This window comes from Diabrotica virgifera, chromosome 4, assembly GCF_917563875.1.
Source record: "Diabrotica virgifera virgifera chromosome 4, PGI_DIABVI_V3a".
Lineage (NCBI taxonomy): Eukaryota > Metazoa > Arthropoda > Insecta > Coleoptera > Chrysomelidae > Diabrotica > Diabrotica virgifera.
This window is the reverse complement of record NC_065446.1, coordinates 10,586,319-10,609,448: the sequence shown is the minus strand read 5'-3', so window position 1 is coordinate 10,609,448 and position 23,130 is coordinate 10,586,319. Positions and strand designations below refer to the sequence as shown.

Here is a 23,130-nt window from a genome sequence, read left to right as displayed (position 1 = left end):
TCCACCACCGAAAAGGGGTGGCAACCGCCCCCAGAGTGAAAACGGAGTTCGGGTCAATATCACTTTTGAAGTTAAGGGTAAGATTCTGAGCTAAAAAGCTTCAATGACTGCACTAATTTTTCAACCGACTTTCAATTCCAAAAATTCACTGTATCTACACGACTTGTTGTATCACAATGAAACTCTCGATTTATGTCAACAACAGATTGAGGTTTTATTGGTGGCACTCTCCAAGTGCCACACGCCGTTTTTAATTTGATTATAAAAACTAGACGTTCATTTTTATTTTCTTCATTTCAACTTTCATTCCAAAATGCTCAAATATTTAACAATGATAATAAAAATAAATATTGATCTTACCTGTAAAAATGGGTCACTAACACCAGAAACATCATGTTCCGGGGAATACCCTGCCAGAATCAAATTCTTTAAAATCCTTACAAGATTTGGCACGATCTGTACATTTAAAAAAGAAACAAATTTATTAATACCTTATTATTTTGGTTAAACAAAGTTAATTATTTACCTTTTTAAAATGATTCAAAGTATCAGGACTATTTTCACACATTTCTGTTATGAGTGTCACTCCTGTTATTAATACACCTAAAAATAAAATTCATCACTATAATTTGGTATCAATAAACAATCTTTACATTCTTTGTACAAAGTTAATGCAAAATAATAACAGATATAGAAGAAAAACTAATAAAAATATGGATATTAGGTCCAGGAGCTCCTTAAATATTGAAGGCAAAAATATTACTTTGAACAAACGGACAGAGATGAAAGACAAAGGTAAAGTTTTTTTAGCAGTAAATGGTTGACTTCAAATAGTACCGACTATAAACATCCTGGGTTAACCGATAATAGTATAAAAGGCCCGGTTTCAGGTAAAATTTAAATATGTTTGAATGTTTGTTTTTCTATAATCTTAGCAATTAAAATAGATTTAATTTATTTTAAAACTCATTTGAAAACGTTAATTTCGGGTATATAAGGCAAATCAATATATTTTACATCCGTTTTTTTGTCGTCGTAATTATTGTAAATTTTGTGGATCCTTTGCTTTATTATAGGAGTACCGTCTAGTCAGTGTTAATTGTCAAAAGACCAACTCTGTCTACCTCGTTTGCTTATCGCTCCGGACCGGTCTTAACAATGGGCCAAGTCAGATAAATTTAACAATATTTACGACCGCACTAATTGAAGTCAACCATTTACTGCTAAACAAACTTTAATGCCTAAACGCATGGAAGGGTTTGAGATGTAGACATACAGACGACTACTAAAGATAAGATGAGTTAACAGAGTTAGGAATGAAGAAATCCTTAGACATCTAACCAAACAACACAACTGGTCAATATAATAAAATTCGAGATGTCATTGAATATCCTAGAAATGTCTAGTGACGTTTAGAACGCAAGAAAATGTATATAAACGTAGAGAGTTGACAGTTTGTAGAACAGTTGTAATTGAAGTTGATAGTTGTTATTGTTATTGTTGTCATGCGTTTAAGTTGTAAAAGTTATAAAATACGTGACAGGCATAACATGACGGTTACATAACATGACAGTCATGAAAGTCACATGTGATAACGGGCCGGATTAGCCCATAAGCCTAGCAATTACATAAGTATTGTTCGTCCGCTATAACTTTTCCCATGCGTCACGATTCATTTTCAAACAAATTAAGTAAAAACATAAAGTGAAACGTACGCCGATGTGTGTAGTATATAGTATACAGTATACAAAATGTATTATACATATCGACGTTCGTTTCACTTTATGTTTTGACTTAATTTGTTTGAAAATTAATCGTGACGCATGGGAAAAGTTATAGCGGACGAACTATACCCGTGTGTCTACTAGCGTGGCGCTTAATGTATAATATAGTTACCGTGATTTTTTTCAGAAAGAAGGCTTCTCGTGGCTGGCAAAAAGATCTCCATTAATTCAGGTACCCTTTTGATGATGCGGAATGCACATAGAGCTGCTTTCTTGCGAATATAGGCGTTAGGCGATTTCATTAACCTCTCAATTTCTCCCGCCAGATCTCTAGCCATTTCAGGGGAAGCGATGGCTCCCAATGTACAAAGCGCCAATCCAACAACGAATTGTGTAGCCGAATTCAAGTCACTAAAACGAAAAATTGGATTTTAAAAACAATTCTAAAACGGTTACTTCAGTTTGTAAATACAAGTGCTATAAGGCGGGAAAAATACAAACGGGATGAACAAATGGCATATATTATGTCGTAAGTGTATTACATACAAGAATAAAAAACCGCTAAACGCCGTAAAAATGAGTGGCGCATACAATATTCCAGCTACAAAAGATCTGATATGAATATTACGTGGCGCGAAAATGTATTTTCATTTTGATACAAAACAAAATTCTAGTTTTATTTTAAAAGATTTTTCATAATATTTGCCCAATTTGAAGTAAAACGCGCCACAAAAGAGTAACTTTGATACAGTTTGAATTTTTAAACTCTTTTGTGGCGCGTCTACTTCAAACTTAGCAAATATTATGAAAAAATATTTTAAAATAAAACTAGAATTTTGTTTTGCATCAAAATGAAAATACATTTTCGCGCCACGTAATATTCATATCAGATCTTTTGTAGCTGGAATATTGTATGCGCCACTCATTTTTACGGCGTTTAGCGGTTTTTTATTCTTGTATCAGGAGTTTTTCAAAGTTATTTATAAATTAAATGTATCAAGTTGAATGCAATGTTTCTCGATTACACGTTAAGCTTTATAAATGGTCGCCTTTGTCGCATTATCTCCCAAATGATCTAGTGTCCATCGAATGTACACTAGATTTTTTTTCTATTCGAAATAGATTGAAAAAAATATTGGGATGGCCGGTAAATCAACTCGGATTGCCCGTTGCCAGATCAAATTAGCGTCGTAACCACTACAACTACATAAACCATTTAGGGAATAATCTTTAATTGGATTATACTTTTGTAGCTTAATAACTTCTAAACGGCTTAACCGATTTTGTTCACTAAACATGAGTTTCAAACGTATTGACAAGTAGTATCTTATGCATCTAAGGTCAAATATGATAACTGAAGCTATTACAAGAACTATTGAGCTTAAAAAACCGTTTTTCTCATAAGAAATAGATTTGATCATACTTATGAAGCCTATAACTTAAAAATTCGAATTTTCCCGGATATAAGGTATACACCGTTAGATTCGTCTAGAGTCCTTCTACAAACGCTCAGTTATTGGCGTAATTCGTAGGTTGAAATTTTGAGTAATTGTCGAAAAACCAAAATTTTCAAAGTTTAGTTTTTGAGTTTTTCAGCAATACTGAGCCGTGTGTATGTCTGATCCTGACAGCTTAAACACCATTTGAAAGCTTAACTCAACGCTATTAATTTGGTGTATTTACTGTTCTCCTGTCTCTTCTTGAACCGAAGATATATACCGCCAAAAAATATGCCGTTTTGTACCATGGTACAATAAAGTTTCATGGTACAATTTTGCGCACGACATTTGACAGCTGAGGTCAAGCGTGTGACGTAGCAAAGATCAAGATCCCTGTGAGCCATTATTTGTAATGGTAGTTACTATTATGTGGAGTGTTTTGCAAAATTCTTATAATTAACTCGTTTTTAGCGATTTTTTTCAGTTTTTTGGATAGTATATATGTGTTATAGTTTGTATAGACTAATTTAAGGACATTTACTCGTTAGTGTCTATATAGTTTTATTTGCTTTCGTGTATTTGTTTGTTTTTGTGTTTGGTGTTTGTACTCAAGTCTGGACTCAAGTGTAGCTACAAATTTTGAGTGCCTAAATTACAAAGTGATCATCAACAAATTAAGAAGTGGGACACCCTGTATATTTGAAAATAATTTTAAAATTTGTAGCGACCCATTTTTATGTGGATATTACTTTGTTTGTATCTTTAAACAACTGAAATATCGAACTCTCTAACTTGAATAACCTGTATGTATAATAAACAAATAATCATTAAAAAATGCTTTATAATGGATATCTGTGTTAACAAAATAACAAGTTTCTAAAATATCAGTTTCAAAACCTCGCTAAAATAACCACCCGAGAATCAACAAAATTAAATTAGCTACAAAATATTTTTTATTATTAAATATTATAATAACACAAGTTTATCATTTCTTTATAATTACTATAATTAAATTAGCCAAATTATATTAAAAATTTAAAATTAAAAAGTCTTTCATATAAAACTACATTCAAATATTGCGTGAAGAAGGATCTTTACTACGTCATGCTCGAAAGCGACCGATTTTGGAACATTACGTGCCATACCTGGGAAATTTATTGTACCATGGTTTTGTACCTACCAAGTCCTATAGATGGCTTATGGGTAGTCAAAACTCACAAACTACACCGGTTCTGAATCGGCCTCACCCTCAAACACGGAAAAAAAATTCAGATCGGTTTAACTTTTCCACACACATACATACATACATATCCACAAACATTTTCCCTTTTTTAAATAAAAATTGAGTCATATTTCTGAGCTCGGTAACTTTTGAACGGTATAACCGATTTTCAAAATTAGACATGCGTTGGAAAGGTAATGATCGCTTCTATTAGAAGCCGCAAAGGTCGGAGTTAAATTTTCGAAGTTTTGGGGACGAGAACAAAAAACAGACCCTAAATAGGAAGGGCCGTAAAATCCACACCCTTGGACCAAAACGGATGGTTGACATATGAATGGGTGAGTCTTTTCCTGAACTTTAAGATGGGAGTTGGCCCAATTTTCAATTCAGTCAGATTTAGAAAATCGAAAAGTTCGGTGTGCGCCACTGGCGAGAACTGCCGTTCTCTGGTAATTTTAATAACAAGACAAAATACGAGAGAATTTATTAAGAAATGCAATATCTAAAATTATTAACAAAATAAGTTATCAATCGAAGTAGCACAGAAAACGACAAAAAATATCGTTCCCATACCACCAGATTGACAACAGGTGGAATACTTTCTTTGGTTACAACCTCCCGAGATTTTCAAAAATTATAAATCATACAGGATGCCGATGAAATTAAGATGAGAGAATTTTAAATAATTCACAACCCATCTGCTCAGCGTGGTAAAAGTTCCAACAAGAAAGATTCCTTAGTACTCAACAAAAGAGCAAATGAATTAAAATGTATAAACATTTTCAATTTCTTTGCAACACGAAAATGCAGCAGCTGCATAATACTCTGGTTAAATCGGAGAGTGCAGGAAGAGTCTATACCGGTTTCGGAGGTTTTTCCCTCCTCATCAGGATATGGGACTATTGTAATTTACCGTGCTTTTGGATTCGCAGTAGGCCGCGTTTAGAATTAAAAAATTTCAGTTGAGTATCTTAAAAAATGTGAACCTTCAATCTGTATGGACCGCAAAACTTCAAATCTGTATTTATTTTGATATGCATATCTACTTACAAAGATGGAATTGTTAACAAATAAACAACACAAAGTTTGGTATTGCACTTTTACAATTAGACTAACTATTTTTAAAATGATATGATATTATAAAATTATGATATTATGAAATGGTCAAAAAATGGGGCCTTAAATTAAATCTTTTTTGGCGCATTTTTTTGGCGCATTTTTTTGGTAGTGCAAATTTGTCTAGATATTTTACAGTTACGTATAGGCTCTCCTATTGTAACAATCACGAGCCGCCATTGATATACATTTAATTTTATGTGTATTTTTGTAAACAATAAAATATCCCATTCGCATAATATATGAGTCAGGTATGTTATCTTATATTGGAGAAGTATTACAAACCAAAAGATATCCGTGGTTATTATGACACATTTACGGCAAGCTCATTTATATTTAAAACGTTAAATACCCTTGAAAAAATTATTCTATGAGGCATAACCAAGGTCAATTATTGGTTAATATATAGTCTTTTGAATTAAGTGTTTTTATATCACCACAATCCTTCCTTCAAAAGATTCCTGTTATGATATTGTACAATATTCAATTAATCTCACTGATTAGATAACGAAATTCGGTAACATGTAAACGATATGGCCAAGTTTAGTGCTGTTTCACATTATAAGAATTTAAACGTGTGAGGGTTAGAACTCACGACGACATTCCAATGGTGGCGCATGTAATCGTATGGAGCCTTTCTCACCAGACGATGGTTGGAACGATCGGTGAAGTCGCCGTGTTTATGCCGTCCCTCGCTTACAACAGAAGGCAGCCGTACCGTGCCGTCTTTACGCACCCAGTAGCATAGGGGACTTAATGCATCCTTTCACATGATACTGTCGTTCAGTCGCACGAAGGTAGTTTCTTTGGTACATTATTTTCATTTACACTTTGTGGCTGTTTAAAGTAGGTGCGTATTATATTATGATGTCTCAGATTGATAGTGAAATATTAATAACATTAATTGAAGCGAGACCTGTTCATTGGGACAAAACAATAGAAATATTGTTGTGATCTGCTTTCTATTACTTTTATATTAATTATTATTTACTTGATCAATTATTTAATTAACGCAAATCATACATAAAAATTAAGAAAGAATCTCAGGGTGCCTTTTTATAATATAAAAGAAATGTCTAAATTATCTTATGTTATACTTATCTTCTCTCGTGGTTTCAGTATCTCTTAGTTGATCCTTATCGGGATAAAATAGGAAAAGGAAATAAATAGAAAAATCATAAATAAAAACATACAATTACCTTTATTATCAAAAGCAATGTTCTGTAAATTTATCAATTAAATTCTGTGGGCATAACTGTCCAAAAGAAACTTTTACCATATAAATTAATCAAAGTCAAACAAATATTTATCGCTTTGTTCTTGATACCATTAATAAACCCAGCTAAACAAACAAATTTGGTATTCGCAAAATTACTTATACTTCCTATTAAATTTTTAAAATGTTGGAATCTTAAATTCATATGCTTTTACGTAAAAAAATTAACTTCTGATTATAAAAAAAAATCCATCACATAGGTTATTGACCCACCTTTTTTATTCACACACAATGATGTCTCCTCTTGACCCAAACAGTTCCTCCTTGTTGATTATGTTAGGCTACCAATCAAAGCCCTCTCCGTTCTCAGCAAACAATCCAGCAGGATACCAGCAACTATTTCTCTAAAACACAAGCCAGACTTCCTTTGACCAGGACTCATTCAATAAACTCCAAATCTCTCTCCTCTCTTTCTCTCAACAATAATCTCCTGAGACCCAAGTATCTTTTTTACTTGGTGTCACAAATAATTTTAATAACGATAATTCTTGTAACTTACTCTCTTGGACTTTACAGAATCAAAGAGGTATTTCTTCTCGATTTGATTTGTCTCTCGTTCCCCTTTTCAGCTACTCTCACTTATCAAACACAACCACTAGTACTTGCTTCTGAACTACTCACGAAAACTTTTGACTGCTCCTCTCGAATGCCCGTAACACAATGAATTCCTCTTTCCAAAACTATCTCAACATTAAAAAAAAAAACTTTCCCCATTCCAAATTGCCAAGCCGATCAGAAACATTTCTCACTCCACTCTTCCTCTGTTTCATTCGAAAAAATCCAGTCATTCTATCAAACAATACTTCTACTCAAAACTTATGACTTTTCGGAAATTATCTAAATATTCCTATCATTAAACAAACATATTTAAAATTCCAATTCTCTTTACCTCAAATAACTAAATAACTAACCCTTTATAGTTTATAACCTAAAATAGTTTACCCTAAATAACTTTCCCTTCACTTTTATTTACAAAAATGTTTTTAATTCTTCATGGAAAACTCATTAAAAGAGAAACTCACTTTGCGTGAAAGCTAACTTCTAATAAATATTTACAAATCAATATACAGGGTGTATCAAATTTATGTGCCCGCGTTATTTTAAAAAAATTAAATTTTTATTCTATCTTTGATTGATAAATTGAAACACAATAATATATAAAGATAGAAACTTGACGAGAAATGCTTGGAATGGTGTATGCCGTGCACTTAACAGCGCACGAATTAATTTGAATTAATTAATTTGACGAATTAGGTGATAAAGAAAAAACCGGTTCCACTTATTTCTCTTTCTTCGACGATAAAGTAAACACAACGCTATAATTTGATTTCGCTCCATATAAAATATACCTTTTATTCTACGAAATTATATTTAGTTTTATAGGGTAAACAACTCGGTGAAAACTGGAGTAGGGCTGCGGTCACGTCTTCTGTGAAATTATCTAAAAACAACATTTAAAACGAGGGAAACAACATTTAAAAATGAATGGATGACAGAGGGTCTTTTAAATTCTGTACATGAAAAACATAGATTGTAATGTTGTTCTGAAGCTGTTTCCTTGTGGAATTTTTATAATAAACTAGTCTAAATGGGAAATAAGCCACAATTTAACTAAAAAATAATAATTTTATTAACGTTTCGACGCGACGCCCAAGTCGAAACGTTAATAAAATCATTTTTTTAGTTTAATTAGCTAATCCAAGATCCCACTAATAACTTAGTAGAACAACGATTATAAAAACAAATTAAGACTTTTAATTAAAAACATAATTAATAATAACTGACAAAATAGAAATTCCAAATGAATTAAATACGCATTACAGTACATTAGGACAAAAGTATGGACAAAAAATAATGATACATCCTAATGATACATAACATACCAGACATCGTATCATGTACCTACCTCAGCCACAAAGTGTAAATAAAAATAATATACCAAACAACACAGCAAAATATCTTCGTGCGACTCAATTCTAATTGTGTGAAAAGGACAGGTGCGTCAAAACTACCGCACGAGAAAACCCTCGCACGTTCAAAATTCTTATAATGTGAAACAGCACTTAGGGTTCGGCAACCTTTTTGAGTCGGATGAGTAAAAAATTACAATTTGCAAAATTTCAAAGTTTTTAAAGAGCCACAATATCACTCATATACAGTTGAGTACCTGTATCAACTGACCCGTGCGTCATCATTTATAGCATACGAAATAAGTCGATGATAAGTCGGAAATTGAAACTTACTAACGCAACAGCAAGTGACAGTAAGTGACTTGCTGTTGCGTTTAGTAAATTTCAATTTCCGACTTATCATCGACTTATTTCGTATGCTTTAAATGATGACGCACGGGTAAAGATTCAGGGACTCAACTGTACTCACGGACAAAAATATTAATATTACATATTTTGAAATTATCATGTGAAGTGAAATTTTTTGTGTTGCAATCCTTAGCCCTTTAGTGTTATAGGAATAGGATTTCTTTTCCGAATGCGATGCAATATGACTTTAAATTGAATCTCATCAAAGTAAGTATTCATGTCATATCCAATATGGCTGGCAAATGACAAAACATGACCTAAAATGTTTTTAATATACATGTCAGCTGTCATTCACCCAATCACCTCTACAAATTCGATATGTCCTATGCAAAAAATATCACCCCATAGCACTATGCCGGCCCCATCAAAATTAACGCTCTGTATCAGGACTGTGTCGTTACTGAATATTTACGTGAGATAAATATTCAGATATTAAATTGGCCCCCTCACATTCTCGAGAAATCCTATCGAACACTTATAAAATATTGTCGGTAGACATAAGCTTTGTTCGCGCTGGACAACCCGAACGTACCCAGAGGGAGAACGCGCATTACAAAATCGAGCGTTCGCAGAGGTCGAATTTTTCCCTCTGAACACTCTTGTGGTTTATTTTTCAGTTTAATTTATGAGTTAAATTAGTCTCTTATTGAATAATTAATCATAAACAACACATCAAACTTATTCTGAAACTATTTCTTGTGTCTTGTCATATTTCATTATTTTTGTACCACAACACAATGCCACAACCTATCAAATTCAATACATATTATATCAAAATTGGAAATGATTGCTTTACTAAATTATTCCTTCCTTCAGATAATGTTCAACCCCCAGGAAGTTAAATGTAATTTTTATATCTAAATAACAAGATGCAATTTCCAAGTAACTCAACAATCTTTTACTCTCTACAAAAATTTAAGCCGGATTTCGGCGTGGAAATACCAAATTGTATTGTCGAAATAATAAAGACGCTAATCAAATTTCTAACTGCTAAGAAAGGCATTGAATAGAAAGTTAATCCTTTGCCTGTTGCTGTTATTCTATTTCTCTTTGTTGAAATACAAATTTGTTGCATTTGCATTTTTTGTTGACATTGATTTCGAAATAAGAAAAGGACAAGAAAAGGCTTCCTTCTCTAACCTTAATGTATGCAACCCGTCATTACATTACGAATCCGAAAATTGTTCGTGGTGCGAAAAATCCTGAACATGTCCAGGATAAGTTTACGTTGACGCCTGCGCCTTGGAAACTAATCTCGAACTTACTCTGAATACGTTCGGGTTATACAGCGCGAATACTACTAATTAAGACTTCGTCAGAACCTTTCTGCTTTACTGCAAGACATAGAAAGTATGGTTATTGATATTTGGAACCCCATGTAGACCAAAATCAAATAGCCTGCTTAAACTCCGGAACTTTGTTAACCTTCGGATGACCAAGCGAGGGAAATTGTGACCCCAGTTTTTAACTCATTATTTTTTTATTTGACTTTAATATCATTCTAGATATCCTCATATTTTGAAATAAAAAAAATTCCCTATATTTTACGAATAAAAAATATATTCGGAAGTTGATGTTTAGTAAAATAGTGTCGATTATGTGTAATTACAAGTAGTTTTACGCTAATGACGTCGACTTTGCAAAGTAACAAGACACTTACTCAACATACACCCTACACATGACACTAATACTCATGTTGTGACTGGCTGAATGACATAAAGTCCATGCCAAAAAAAAATTAAAAATGAAAAAAAAAACTTTATTTTTTTGTTAATTGTCATATTTGACCTGGGCCCGGATTACGTACACTCGATACGCATCGTATCCGCCATGTTTTACTGTAGCGCCTTATGGGAAAACATGGCGGATACGATGCGTATCGAGTGTACGTAATCCGGGCCCAGGGGTCATTCCCCCCCCCCCTTGGTCATCCGTGTAACAAAAAAAGGTTGGTCATCGGAAAACAGCAAACGCAAAAATAATAGTATACCAAACACTATGTTTCTTGGAAACACAGTGCTTAACAATGGTGCGGATATCGTTAATAATTTTGCGCAATGCTTTCAAAATGTTTACAGAGCTAATAATGATGATTTAATACAGCCCATTTTAGAGTATGAGAAAACAGTAAGTCTAATTCCTGTAATGTATCTATTGAAATCATATTTGGAAAATTAGCCAATTTAGACATTTATAAGGGGTCTGGACCAGATGGAATTCCACCCATTCTATTAAAAAAATGTAGATTTATTAATTTATAATACATAAACGAAAAATTCCCTACCCAGGTGAGATTCGAACTCACGACCATTCGGACCTTTCGATCCAAAGGTAGGCGCTCTTACCACTGAGCCACAGAGGTAAGCATAAATTAACAAAAAGAGAAAAGTGGATTTCCATCACAATAAAGCAGAAGTAACATAGTTAGTTATTTACTACATACAATGTTTACCTTTTAATAACATAACCTCAATCTTACTTTTTCTTCTTATTCTTTTTTGGGGTATGGCCTTGACAATTATCCAGTAACCAGGACTAATATAATTGGCCAATATAGTTATTAAAAGTGCTACAAATGTTGCTGAGCTATTGTTTGTTTTTTAACCAAGAGGATTGATTAAAATTTACCGCGCTGTGATGCTTGTTTCTAATTGGTCCAACCGCAGGCAAGTTTACTCCACTGTTATTGAATTTTGACAGTAATGACATTTATGAAATTTTGGCACTTCTGTCATTTTATAGGTTAATTAAGTATATCCTTTATTCCATTATTCCTTTAATTTTTAGATTTTTAGTCTACTTCTATATAAACAGTTGTTTTTGGAACTCTTTAGCGATGTGTTAGTATAATATAATATGTATGGATTGTCATCGAAAGGTGATATGATTAACGAAAAAAGAAGATGAATTTGGTGGCTTTTCTAGTAACTTTCTTGGGTGTGAATCTGTCTTTTTAGTTTACTCCTCTTGGTTAAAAAATCAACATTAGTGAGCTATGACACTAGTTGTCGCTCTTCCGAACTTACACGGTCCCAATAGCAGTGTTCGCGCTGTACAACCAGAACGTATTCAGAGTAAGTTCGGGATTAGTTTCCAATGCGCAGGCGTCAACGTAAACTTATCCTGGACATGTTCAGGATTTTTCACTCCGCGAACAATTTTCGGATTCGTAATGTAATGACGGGTTGCATACATTAAGGTAGGAAGAAGGGAGCCTTTTCTTGTCCCTTTCTTATTTCGAAATCAATGTCAACAAAAAATGCAAATGCAACAAATTTTTATTTCAACAAAGAGAAAGAGAACAGCAACAGGCACAGGTCTAACTTTCTATTCAATGCCTTTCTTAGAAGTTAGAAATTTGATTAGCGTCTTTATTATTTCGACAATATAATTTGGTATTTCCACGCCGAAATCCGGCTTAAATTTTTGTAGAGAGTAAAAGATTGTTGAGTTACTTGGAAATTGCATCTTGATATTTAGATATAAAAATTACCTTTAACTTCCTGGGGGTTGAACATTATCTGAAGGAAGGAATAATTTAGTAACGCAATCATTTCCAATTTTGATATATTGAATTTGATAGGTTGTGGCATTGTGTTGTGGTTTATTACACCACAAAAATAATGAAATATAACAAGGCACAAGAAATAGTTTCAGAGTAAGTTTGATGTGTTGTTTATGATTCATTGTTCAATAAGAGACTAATTTAACTCATAAATTAAACTGCAAAATAAACCACAAAAATATATAGATACTTATAAGCTCATCTAGATAGAAGAAATTAAGTAAAAACAGAGTACAATTTATTGTAATACTACCGTAACAGATAATTATCGAATATCGAATGAAAAGTAATAAGATAATAATACTAGAAAAGGTACCACCTACTTATTTATAAACATACTAAACGGATAACATTGACAAAAACAACTAAAAAAGCTTTAATATAAAAAATATTAAAATTTGTTTGAAGAATATTGAAATGATACAACACTTTACATAATTTAAAAAACTTTAAAAACCAGAATCTACATCTACAAGTTGTTTAACAAAACAATATTTTAGGTTAATAAATTAAGAATTGGACGGAGTAAGAACAGAATAATGGTCAGAATGTCAAGAAATTCTTCCCAAATATTTTGTGCGCCTGTGCGAACTTAAAATCCTAAACAAAATTCTCGAACGTCGAGAGGGTATCCTGGACACGTTCAGGATCTTTTTTCTGTACTGCGCGAACACCGAATTAAAAATCCGGAGGGTGTCCAGAGGGAAAAATTCGACCTCCGCGAACGCTCGATTTTGTAATGCGCAGGCGTTCTCCCTCTGGGTACGTTCGGGTTGTCCAGCGCGAACAAAGCTAATACATTATCCTCCCTACTCCTCAAACTTAATATAAGAGAAACATTTCCTTTTTTGACCCAGTAAGTGTAAGCTCAAAAGAGAAATTTGTAAAAAATACTGTTTCTTTACTTCCTTATAGGAATATCTTCTGTTTTCATATTGTTCTATTTTATTTTGTTTTTCTAACATTTGTTTGTTAATTTTGTGTTGCAAATTTGACGAGACACATGATCTTTTGTGCGCTCCATTAGTTAAACATATTTTATTTCCACATGTGCAATTTAATGGGAGAATAATTATCATAAACAATAGCCTGAAGGTAACGTATTTTCAATAAATTAAAAAATAATGCATGAGTCAACCAAATGACGCGTAAAAATAACAATGCATTGTAATTAATTTTATCGTATAAAAAATATCCTGGAAAGCATTGACTGTATAAAATCATAAAAAGTATTACATACAATAACAAAACACATGATGTTTTAAATCAGGAAGTTGTTGGATACATGAAAAATTACAAATATTTGGAAACAAGTACATATTCACGTCAAGGAACGTAAAAAATTGAAAAAATGACAATGACAAATTAGGGACGCACGACACAGCAACATAACGATTAGGTCTATTAAACATATAGAGCAGCGTTATACTCTGGGCTAATTAGCAAAATACAAGGAAAAGTTATTTACCAGCAATTTTATTGCTGGAATCGAATCTTATGGTTTTATATATTAATAATATAATTGTGTATATATTAATTAATAATATAGGTATGCAAAGTCCGCAGATAGTGTGCTACTTTTTTTATAAACAAAATGGCACCCGAAAATCGTGTTTTTTTCAATTTTTGCTCTATAACTCAAAATATTTTAATTTTACACCGAAAACACCCAAATAAAAATTCACCGTAATTAAATTCTGCATAGAGACGTGTTTTTCCCGATTTACTTCGACGAAAATTTTCCTCGGAAAACGCGGGTTTTTCCAACAAAATCTTTAATTTTCAACTAAAATTTTAGATAAGTAATTGTTTATCAATAATTAAATAAATTGGTAATATAAAAGCTCTTTTTGTATAGATTATAATTCCAGAAGCCGATGGAAATTGAATGAACCGTTTAGCAACTAAAAATTGAATTGTTAATTAAAAAATTGAAAACTTCTATAATTATTAATAACTTCTATAATTATTAATTAAAAAATTGAAAACTTCTATAATGTTTATTTTAAGTTACAGGGGTGAAAAAAAAAGAGAAAATTGAGTGTGATTTTTAACTTTAAATATCTCACCCAAAAGAAACTTTTTGTTGATTTTAAGGGACTTTCGGCTCTCGGTAATAATGTAATCTTTCATTCTGCGTTTAAATTTTGTAAAAATTTATATTAGTTTTTCCAGGGTTCGAAAAAAATAAACACCATATCCGTGTTGATATTTTCCAAATCGAACATTCGCTACCTTTGCCATACAATGCACTCAATCGAACATAATGTGATGACAAGACAGTGACAAACAAGGCTACTAAATATTTGACACGGTATTTGATAAATAATTGATTTAAGATGTGCAATTAATAAAAAGTTATTTATTGTTTATTATTTATGGAAGATCCAAGCACAGAATACACCAGGGTATATTCTGTGATCCAAGTGTTTTGTTGTTGAATATATTCAAAATTTATCTAGGCGTTCCACAGCAACAATATATTATTAAAAGCACTTTATCACTTTTCCTCTTTTCTCGATTATTAGTTTTTATTGTATAGTATATAAATGATTGTAATCACTGAATACAGAGTTAGTGGAAAATAATCCTATTAATTAACTGAATTAATAATTTAACCGATTATACAAGTAACGATTATCCAAGAACATTCAAAAACTGAACGAAATATCCATCTCTATGTTAATGATGACAATGTCATTGTCAACTAATGTTTACATCTCCATACCAGTAAGAATTTTACTACACGTAATTTGCCGTGTAAAGAAAGAAGTAGGGATAGCCGTAAAATATTTGCGCCTACCCTCTTAAGTAATATTTTTTAAATTATATTAGTGTGTGCTACCGTTGTTATCTATTTTTTTTTTCATAAAAAATAATTTTTGTCCACATTTTTCAAGAAAACTTTGATAACACAACACAAACACAGTCTTATAACAATACGGATTTAAAAATAAATATTGATGTTAAAATATCCACCTAAACAACCCTATACTAAATTTACAATCAAGATGCAGTATAAATAAACAAATCAAGACACGTTAAATACTACTAGGAGCACTTCCGAATCATAATTTACAATGTATAAACTTTGGAAATCATGATTTGGGATTTACAATGTATAGTATCATTCTAAGTCACATTGTAATGTTTTGACAGTTCTCTTACGTCAAAAATTTTGACCTACGTAATAACGTTTTTGTAGTAAAAATACTATATATACTATTGTGTTTTCAATTTATCAATCAAAGGCAAAATGGAAATTAAATTAAATTTTTTTTTAAATAACGCGGGCACATAAATTTAATACACCCTGTATATTGATCTGTAAATATTTATTAGAATTTAGTTTGGATGTAAGTGGATTTCTTTTTTAATGAGCTTTCCGATGAACCATTAAAGACTTTTGTGAATAATTAAAGTGAAAAGGACGATGTATTTAGATTTAAAATGGAAAAAGATTGTTTATTACGGGAACTATAAAATCCACAGGTAGAGGTAATTATCATTTTCTAGAAAAATGGTTTAAAAGAAAGTTTGGAATTTTAATATCTTTGTTTCACCCCGAATAAATGTTGTAGAGTTTCCCCGAAAGTAATTAAGATGGTCGGAATAATTTTGAAAGAATGACTGTTTGTTTGTCGAATGGAAAAGAGAAATGTTTTTGATTCTTGGCAATTTGGAAGGGGAAAAGTGGTTTGAATGTTGAGTTGAGTTTGAGAAAGAATTCAGTATGTTATTGGCATCGCTGAGGAGCAGTTCGACGTTTTCGTGGATAGATAGTTAGCAAGTACCAGTGGTTGTTTGATAGTGGAGAATAGTGCTGAAAAGTGGAACGAGAGACAGATCAAATTGAGACGAAATACCTCTTTGATTCTGTATTATTGTGAGAAGGAGAGCAGAGAAATTTTGGAGTTCTGTTTGAATCGAGTACTGGTCAAAAGAGGCCTGACTTGTTGGAGAATTGGTGCTGGTATGCTGATAGTTTTGAAACTGGAGAACAGAGAGGGCTTTGATGAGTAGCCTTTTAACATAGTCAACGAGGGAGAGCTGTTTTGGGTCACAAGAAGACATCAGAGTGAGTGAAGCAAAAGGTCAGTCAACTTATATGAAAGATATTTTTATGTTCGGAAACTAAAATTTTGAGTAAAAAGCGTAGGAATTAAAATTCCAATATTTCAAAAAGTAAATAGGAAGTATAGCTAATCTTGCGAATACATAATTTGGTTTTGTTTAGTTTGTTTTACCAAAGTCATCGGGAACAAACCGATAAATTGTTTTTTTTTTTTAACTAGAATAAATTTAAGTGGTAAAAATTTCATTCGGACATCTGTGTCCACAGGTTTTAGATTTGATAGATTTTTAGAGTATTGATTTTGATAAATAAAAGACAATTCTGTATGTTTATTTTATATTTTTGCTTTATTTCTTTTCCTATTTTATCCCGATTAGGATCAACTAAGAGATACTGAAACCACGAGAGAAGATAAGTAAGTATAACGTAAGATAATTTAGACATTTTTTTTAATATTATAAAAAGGCACCCTGAGATTTTTTATTCATTTTTTATGTATGATTTGCGACAATTAAATAATTAATCAAATAAATAATAATTAATATAAAATTAATAAGAAGCAGATCATAACAATACATTATAAATTATGATTCGGAAGCGCTCCTAGTAGCATTACTAGTAGTAGTTTCTGTATTTCTACTGCATGTTGATTGTAAATTTAGTATAGGCTTTGTTGATGTATGTGTATCAATGTTAAAGAAAATCATATAATGCCCACTTGCTCCAAGTAAGAAATAAATCAACCTTATTATACAATTGAATACTAAAACATGTCAAGGTTAGAATAATAAGCAAAATGTTGTAAAACAATTTAATAATGTATACTGGGTCATTCACTCATTAGACACCAAAATTAAATAAGAAAATTACAAAACTTTTCATTTATCTTATTCTCTTTTAAAATATTCTTTCTATGACAGAATTTGGACATACAGTATTGGATATCAAGAAAATTACAAAACTTTCCATTCATCTTATTCTCTTTTAAAATACTCTGCCTATAACATCATTTGGACATACAGTATTGGGTATCATTATGATGCCTAAATATATGATTGAAAAGAAAAGTGTTCTACTTTTCCTTTCAAGTGGATCAATGGACTTATCAGTGTTAACATACAAAGCAGAAACACTTAACAAAAGCTTCAACTACAAATTGAGTGTCACACAAGGAAGAATAGAGCGATTCATTTTAGGAATAACTCTGCGAGACAAAGTAAAAAACAAAGCGATCAGGAGATGAATTAAGGTGACTGACATCATCGAAAGGACAGGGCAGGACACATAGCTAGAATGACGGATGAGCGATGGACAAAGAGATTATTGGAATGGAGACCAAGATAAGAGAAACATCAGTCGACGACCTATACGATGGACTAAGAATTTAAGAAGACTAAATAAAAACTGGATGAGAGTGAAGTAAGATAGATGTAAGGCAAAGTTTTCAACCTAATATAAACATTAATAATATTGAAAAAATTTTAAAAATATTACTAAAAGATTTTTAATTGAAAACTTATTGGTTCTTTTTTCCTGGTAACACCTCCATGGCTTCTAAAAATTGCACGCCAGATGGATGCTGCAGTGATGAAGACAAGAGGGAATTCTAAAAAGTTGCAATTCACAACCCCGTCTACAGCTTGGTAAAGTTCCAAGGGAAAAATGGACCTAGTTAGTTTATAGGAGTAATACTAATATAAAATAAAAATGTATACGGTACATTCCATGTCAAATCACTCAGGCAAAAAATTTTGGATCTCCGATTTGTCTGAAAATTGGTATATAGCTTCTGCGGGACGTAAAAATAAGATATTTAAGGTCAAAAAATCTTCTTCTTCTTTTTTTCTCAAAATGTTATTTTATGCGATTTTACAGTGATTTGGTGTTTATTTAAACAAATTGCATTTTCCGTCGTAAAGTATCAATGAAAAACATAATATTTTAATAGAAAGGACTCAAAAATGTCATTATATGGCATTATAACAAGTTATTTTGAATCAAAACAAGTTTCTGATCAAATTTTATAGTGTAAAAAACGTTAAAATACCGTTTTTACATTTTCCTCCATTCCCAAAATACATCATCATCGATTTGGCTGAAAATTTGCCCACAGATAACCAAAAGATATGACTTTAAGTAGTTAGAAGGATTTGAATTATATTACAATACCAAAAAAGTTACATGCAGTAATATCAGACTCAAAAGTATATATTAGTCCAGTCGGGATAGCATTTGACCTTGAATGCCGAGCTGCCCAAAATTTTATTTTTCTGATCTTTAGGGGAGTCAATAGTAGCCTAAATTTAAAATCACGAATGAATTCCTCCGTTATGTTAGCCGCCATCTTGATTTTAAAGGAGAACCTGTTTTGCTCAATATCTCCGCCATTTTTAACTTTTCGACAAAAATGGTAGGAACTGAAATTGTTCCAAATGAATCGTATTTACAATTATTACAATTTCTTTTTAACAATTTTTGTCGTGAGGTCGATATTTTCGAGTTAATTGTACTTACAGTATCCGCCTATATGTTTGACTATAATATTGCATGTAACTTTTTTGGTATTGTAATATAATTCAAATCCTTCTCACCACTTAAAGTCCTATGTTTTGTCTATCTGTGGGCAAATTTTCAGCCAAATCGATTATGACGTATTTTGGGAATGGAGAAAAATGTAAAAAACGGTATTTTAACGTTTTCTACACTATAAAATTTGATCAAAAGCTTGTTTTGAATCAAAGTAACTTGTTATAATGCCATATAATGACATTTTTGAGTCCCTTCTATTAAAATATTATGTTTTCCATTGATTCTTTACTATCGTAAAGTATCAATGGAAACAATTTTTTGCATTTTCTAAATTTGTATAAATAAACACCAAATCACTGTAAAATCGCATAAAATAACATTTTGAGAAAAAAAGAAGAAGATTTTTTGACCTTAAATATCTTATTTTTACGTCCCGCAGAAGCTATATACGAATTTTCAGACAAATCGGAGGCCCAAATTTTTTTTTGCTCCAAAATTGAGTGATTTGAAATGGAATGACCCATACCATTTTTATTCAGTTGCAATGCGAAGGCAAAACTGTCTTATTTTTCACTTAGAACAGGGAGCGCAAACCATCACTCTGAATCGACGATTTTCGCTCTTTTTGGAGTCATCATCGGAGAGGCATAGGCTTGCTGCTCTCTGCTCGAAGTGACAAAACCACGAAAGCTTATCCACGCATTGCAACTGACGTTAATGGAGTAGGTGACTAGCGTCATCTGGCAACTGAAAGGCAAAGTTTTCAACCTAATATAAACATTAATAATATTGAAAAATATTAAAAATATTACCAAAAGATTTTTAATTGAAAACTTATTGGTTCTTTTTTCCTGGTAACACCTCCATGGCTTCTAAAAATTGCACGCCAGATGGATGCTGCAGTGAAGACAAGAGGGAATTCTAAAAAGTTGCAATTCACATCCCCGTCGACAGCTTGGTAAAGTTGCGCTCCTGTTCTAAGTGAAAAATAAGACAGTTTTACCTTCTCATTTCAACTGAATAAAAATGGTATACATTTTTATTTTATATTAGTATTACTCCTATAAAGTAACTAGGTCCATTTTTCCGTTGGAACTTTACCAAGCTGTAGACGGGGTTGTGAATTGCAACTTTTTAGAATTCCCTCTTGTCTTCACTGCAGCATCCATCTGGCGTGCAATTTTTAGAAGCCATGGAGGTGTTACCAGGAAAAAAGAACCAATAAGTTTTCAATTAAAAATCTTTTGGTAATATTTTTAATATTTTTCAATATTATTAATGTTTATATTAGGTTGAAAACTTTGCCTTTCAGTTGCCAGATGACGCTAGTCACCTACTCCATTAACGTCAGTTGCAATGCGGGGATAAGCTTTCGTGGTTTTGTCACTTCGAGCAGAGAGCAGCAAGACTGCGCCTCTCCGATGATGACTCCAAAAAGAGTCGAAAATCGTCGATTCAGAGTGCTGATTTGCGCTTCCTGTTCTAAATGAAAAATAAGACAGTTTTGCCTTCGCATTGCAACTTAATAAAAATGGTATACATTTTTATTTTATAAGATAGATGTGGTTGGGAAATACAAGAAAGACCCTAAGTATTGTCCTTTATGGGAATCAGCTCGTTCGAATGATTTAAATACAAGGGATAACATTTCAAAAAAATTGAGATGTCGAAAATCGACGTGTTTTAGCTTTTCCTCAAAATATTTATAATTTAGGAAATAATGAAAGTATTCCAAATAAATTTAATGAAAAATTTCGTTTATAAAAGGTATATTTATTTAAAAAACCTTAAAAGAGCTACAATTATCACAAAACGTCTTCGCTCTCTAAAAAGAGCATCATCAGTGTTACAGGCTTGGAGCCACCAAAAATACATAGGTTAAAACGTTTTAAATGTTGACTAAATGTTTTTTATATTGTAAAATTAATTATGAAATTCAAAAGGTGGATATAATCCCTAAGTATATGGCCCTGGGGCATTATACAGAGTGGGCCAAAGAAAACAGTCCACCCCGATATTTGGCAGTATTTATTAGATTTTAAGAAAATGACGAAACACGTTGATTTTTGATCTAAGGGGGACACATTTTTACGGTACATACATCTGTCATTTGTCAACCCCCTGCCTTCCACTTCCCCTACCCCTTATTTTTAGATAGGGAATAGGGGTCGTGTGCTAGCGCATTTGAAAGGTTATTCAATTCTCTATTCAGTAATATAAACATTAACATAATTATTTATACAGGGTGTCCAAGAAAAAAAATTTTAATTAAATTAATTGACACAAAAAGAAGAAAGTATGTAATTTATTTAATTCAAAATACATTCTACTGCTGTCACAGAACAGAAAACAATGTTTTTTTGATAAATAAACATTGCTTTTCGCTTAATTTCAATGTTCAAGCTGCCACCCATCTGCCTCTTGGTAGGTTGAATATTGAATTTAAGCAACAATGTTTATTTATCAAATAAAGATTTTTTTGTTTTCTGTCAGTCGTAGAATGTATTTTGAGTAAAATAAATTAAATACATTTTTCGTTTTGTGTCAATTAATTTAATTCAAAATAATTTTTCTTGGACACCCTTTATAATAATTATGTCAATGTTAATATTACTGAATATAGAATTGAACAACCTTTCAAATGTGCTAGCACACGACTCCTATTCCCTATTTAAAAATAAGGGGTGGGGGAAGTGGAAGGGAGGGGGTTGACAAATGACATATGTATGTACCGTAAAAATGTGTCCCCCTTGGATCAAAAATTGACCTGTTTCGTCATTTCCTTAAAATCTAATAAATACTGCCAAATATCGAGGTGGACTGTTTTCTTTGGCCTACTCTGTATATATCACAAGAGGCACGTGGGTTACTAAGTGAAAAATACTATGTCCTCACATTGAGAACGGTAAGTGGCAACTCATGGCAACTAAAGTATTCCATACTTTACTGACACAGTTTAGTGGTTATTGTGTACCCGCAATGAAAAAAAAAATGTTCACGCTTAATATTATAAACGATTTTGTGAAAATGTAATATAGTCCAGGAACCGAAGCATTTCACCTCGCAATTTTTACAGAATGGATCGATTTGCTTGAAAATTTGAGAATAAGTAGTGGTTAGTTCAAGGATCAAAATCTATATGATGCCGAAAGGCGCTTTTACCATGGGGTCGGTTGCCACCCCATCTTATGGGTGGAAATTTTTTATTATATTTTGACTGCAAAAGTTGATAAAAACATTCATTCTAAGCAAAAAATGTTCCATACATTTTTTTGACAATATTAATACTTTTCGATTTATTCGCTATCGAAAGTGTTAGTTTTATATAGAAAAAATCAATGTTTTTCGATATATACTCATTAACCATTCACTCAATTTTTGCCGTAGAAAAAATTTTTTCAAACCAAGTTCTTGGGAATTAAATAACCTACAATTTCATATAAAACCATTTTTTCGTATATCTGATGCTAATCTTTCTATTTTGAAGAAAATGGCATTTTTTACCAAACTACAAAAAGTCGTTATTCGCTTTTAACTCTAGTTTTTTTAAAACTAATCAGTATAAGCCAGTCAAACTTTTAAAATCTATTAATAATACATAAATAAAGAAGAATTAATAAGGCCAATGACTAAAAGCAAAGCTAACTTACATTATTATGCTTCCAATTGAATTTCTTTTTTTTTTTTTTTTAAATATATTGATTTTTTAACCGTAACCTTTTTAATTTTGATCTTATAAAGTATGTTAAAAAATAATTTTGTAGGATTTTACAAGATCTATAAGACTATTAATACTAAATCCTTTTAAAATCCTCAGTCGCAAAAAGTGGTGACTTTGAAAGGGTTGGTAAAGGTGATTTTTGCAT

General features: G+C 31.9%; 1 protein-coding gene across 5 annotated transcripts in view; it reads right to left on the bottom strand.

Moving 5' to 3' along the window:
• The window catches only part of LOC126882908 (AP-1 complex subunit gamma-1), a 72,236-nt gene that overhangs the window by 34,810 nt on the left and 14,296 nt on the right, over positions 1-23,130 (bottom strand). For all 5 annotated transcript variants that reach the window (XM_050647980.1, XM_050647984.1, XM_050647983.1 and 2 more), the window contains 3 exons: positions 1,897-2,135; positions 527-603; positions 361-456 (listed from right to left, as the gene is read on the bottom strand). In XM_050647980.1, the coding sequence (XP_050503937.1) occupies positions 361-456; positions 527-603; positions 1,897-2,135 (412 nt within the window). The remainder of the gene's footprint in view (positions 1-360; positions 457-526; positions 604-1,896; positions 2,136-23,130) is intronic.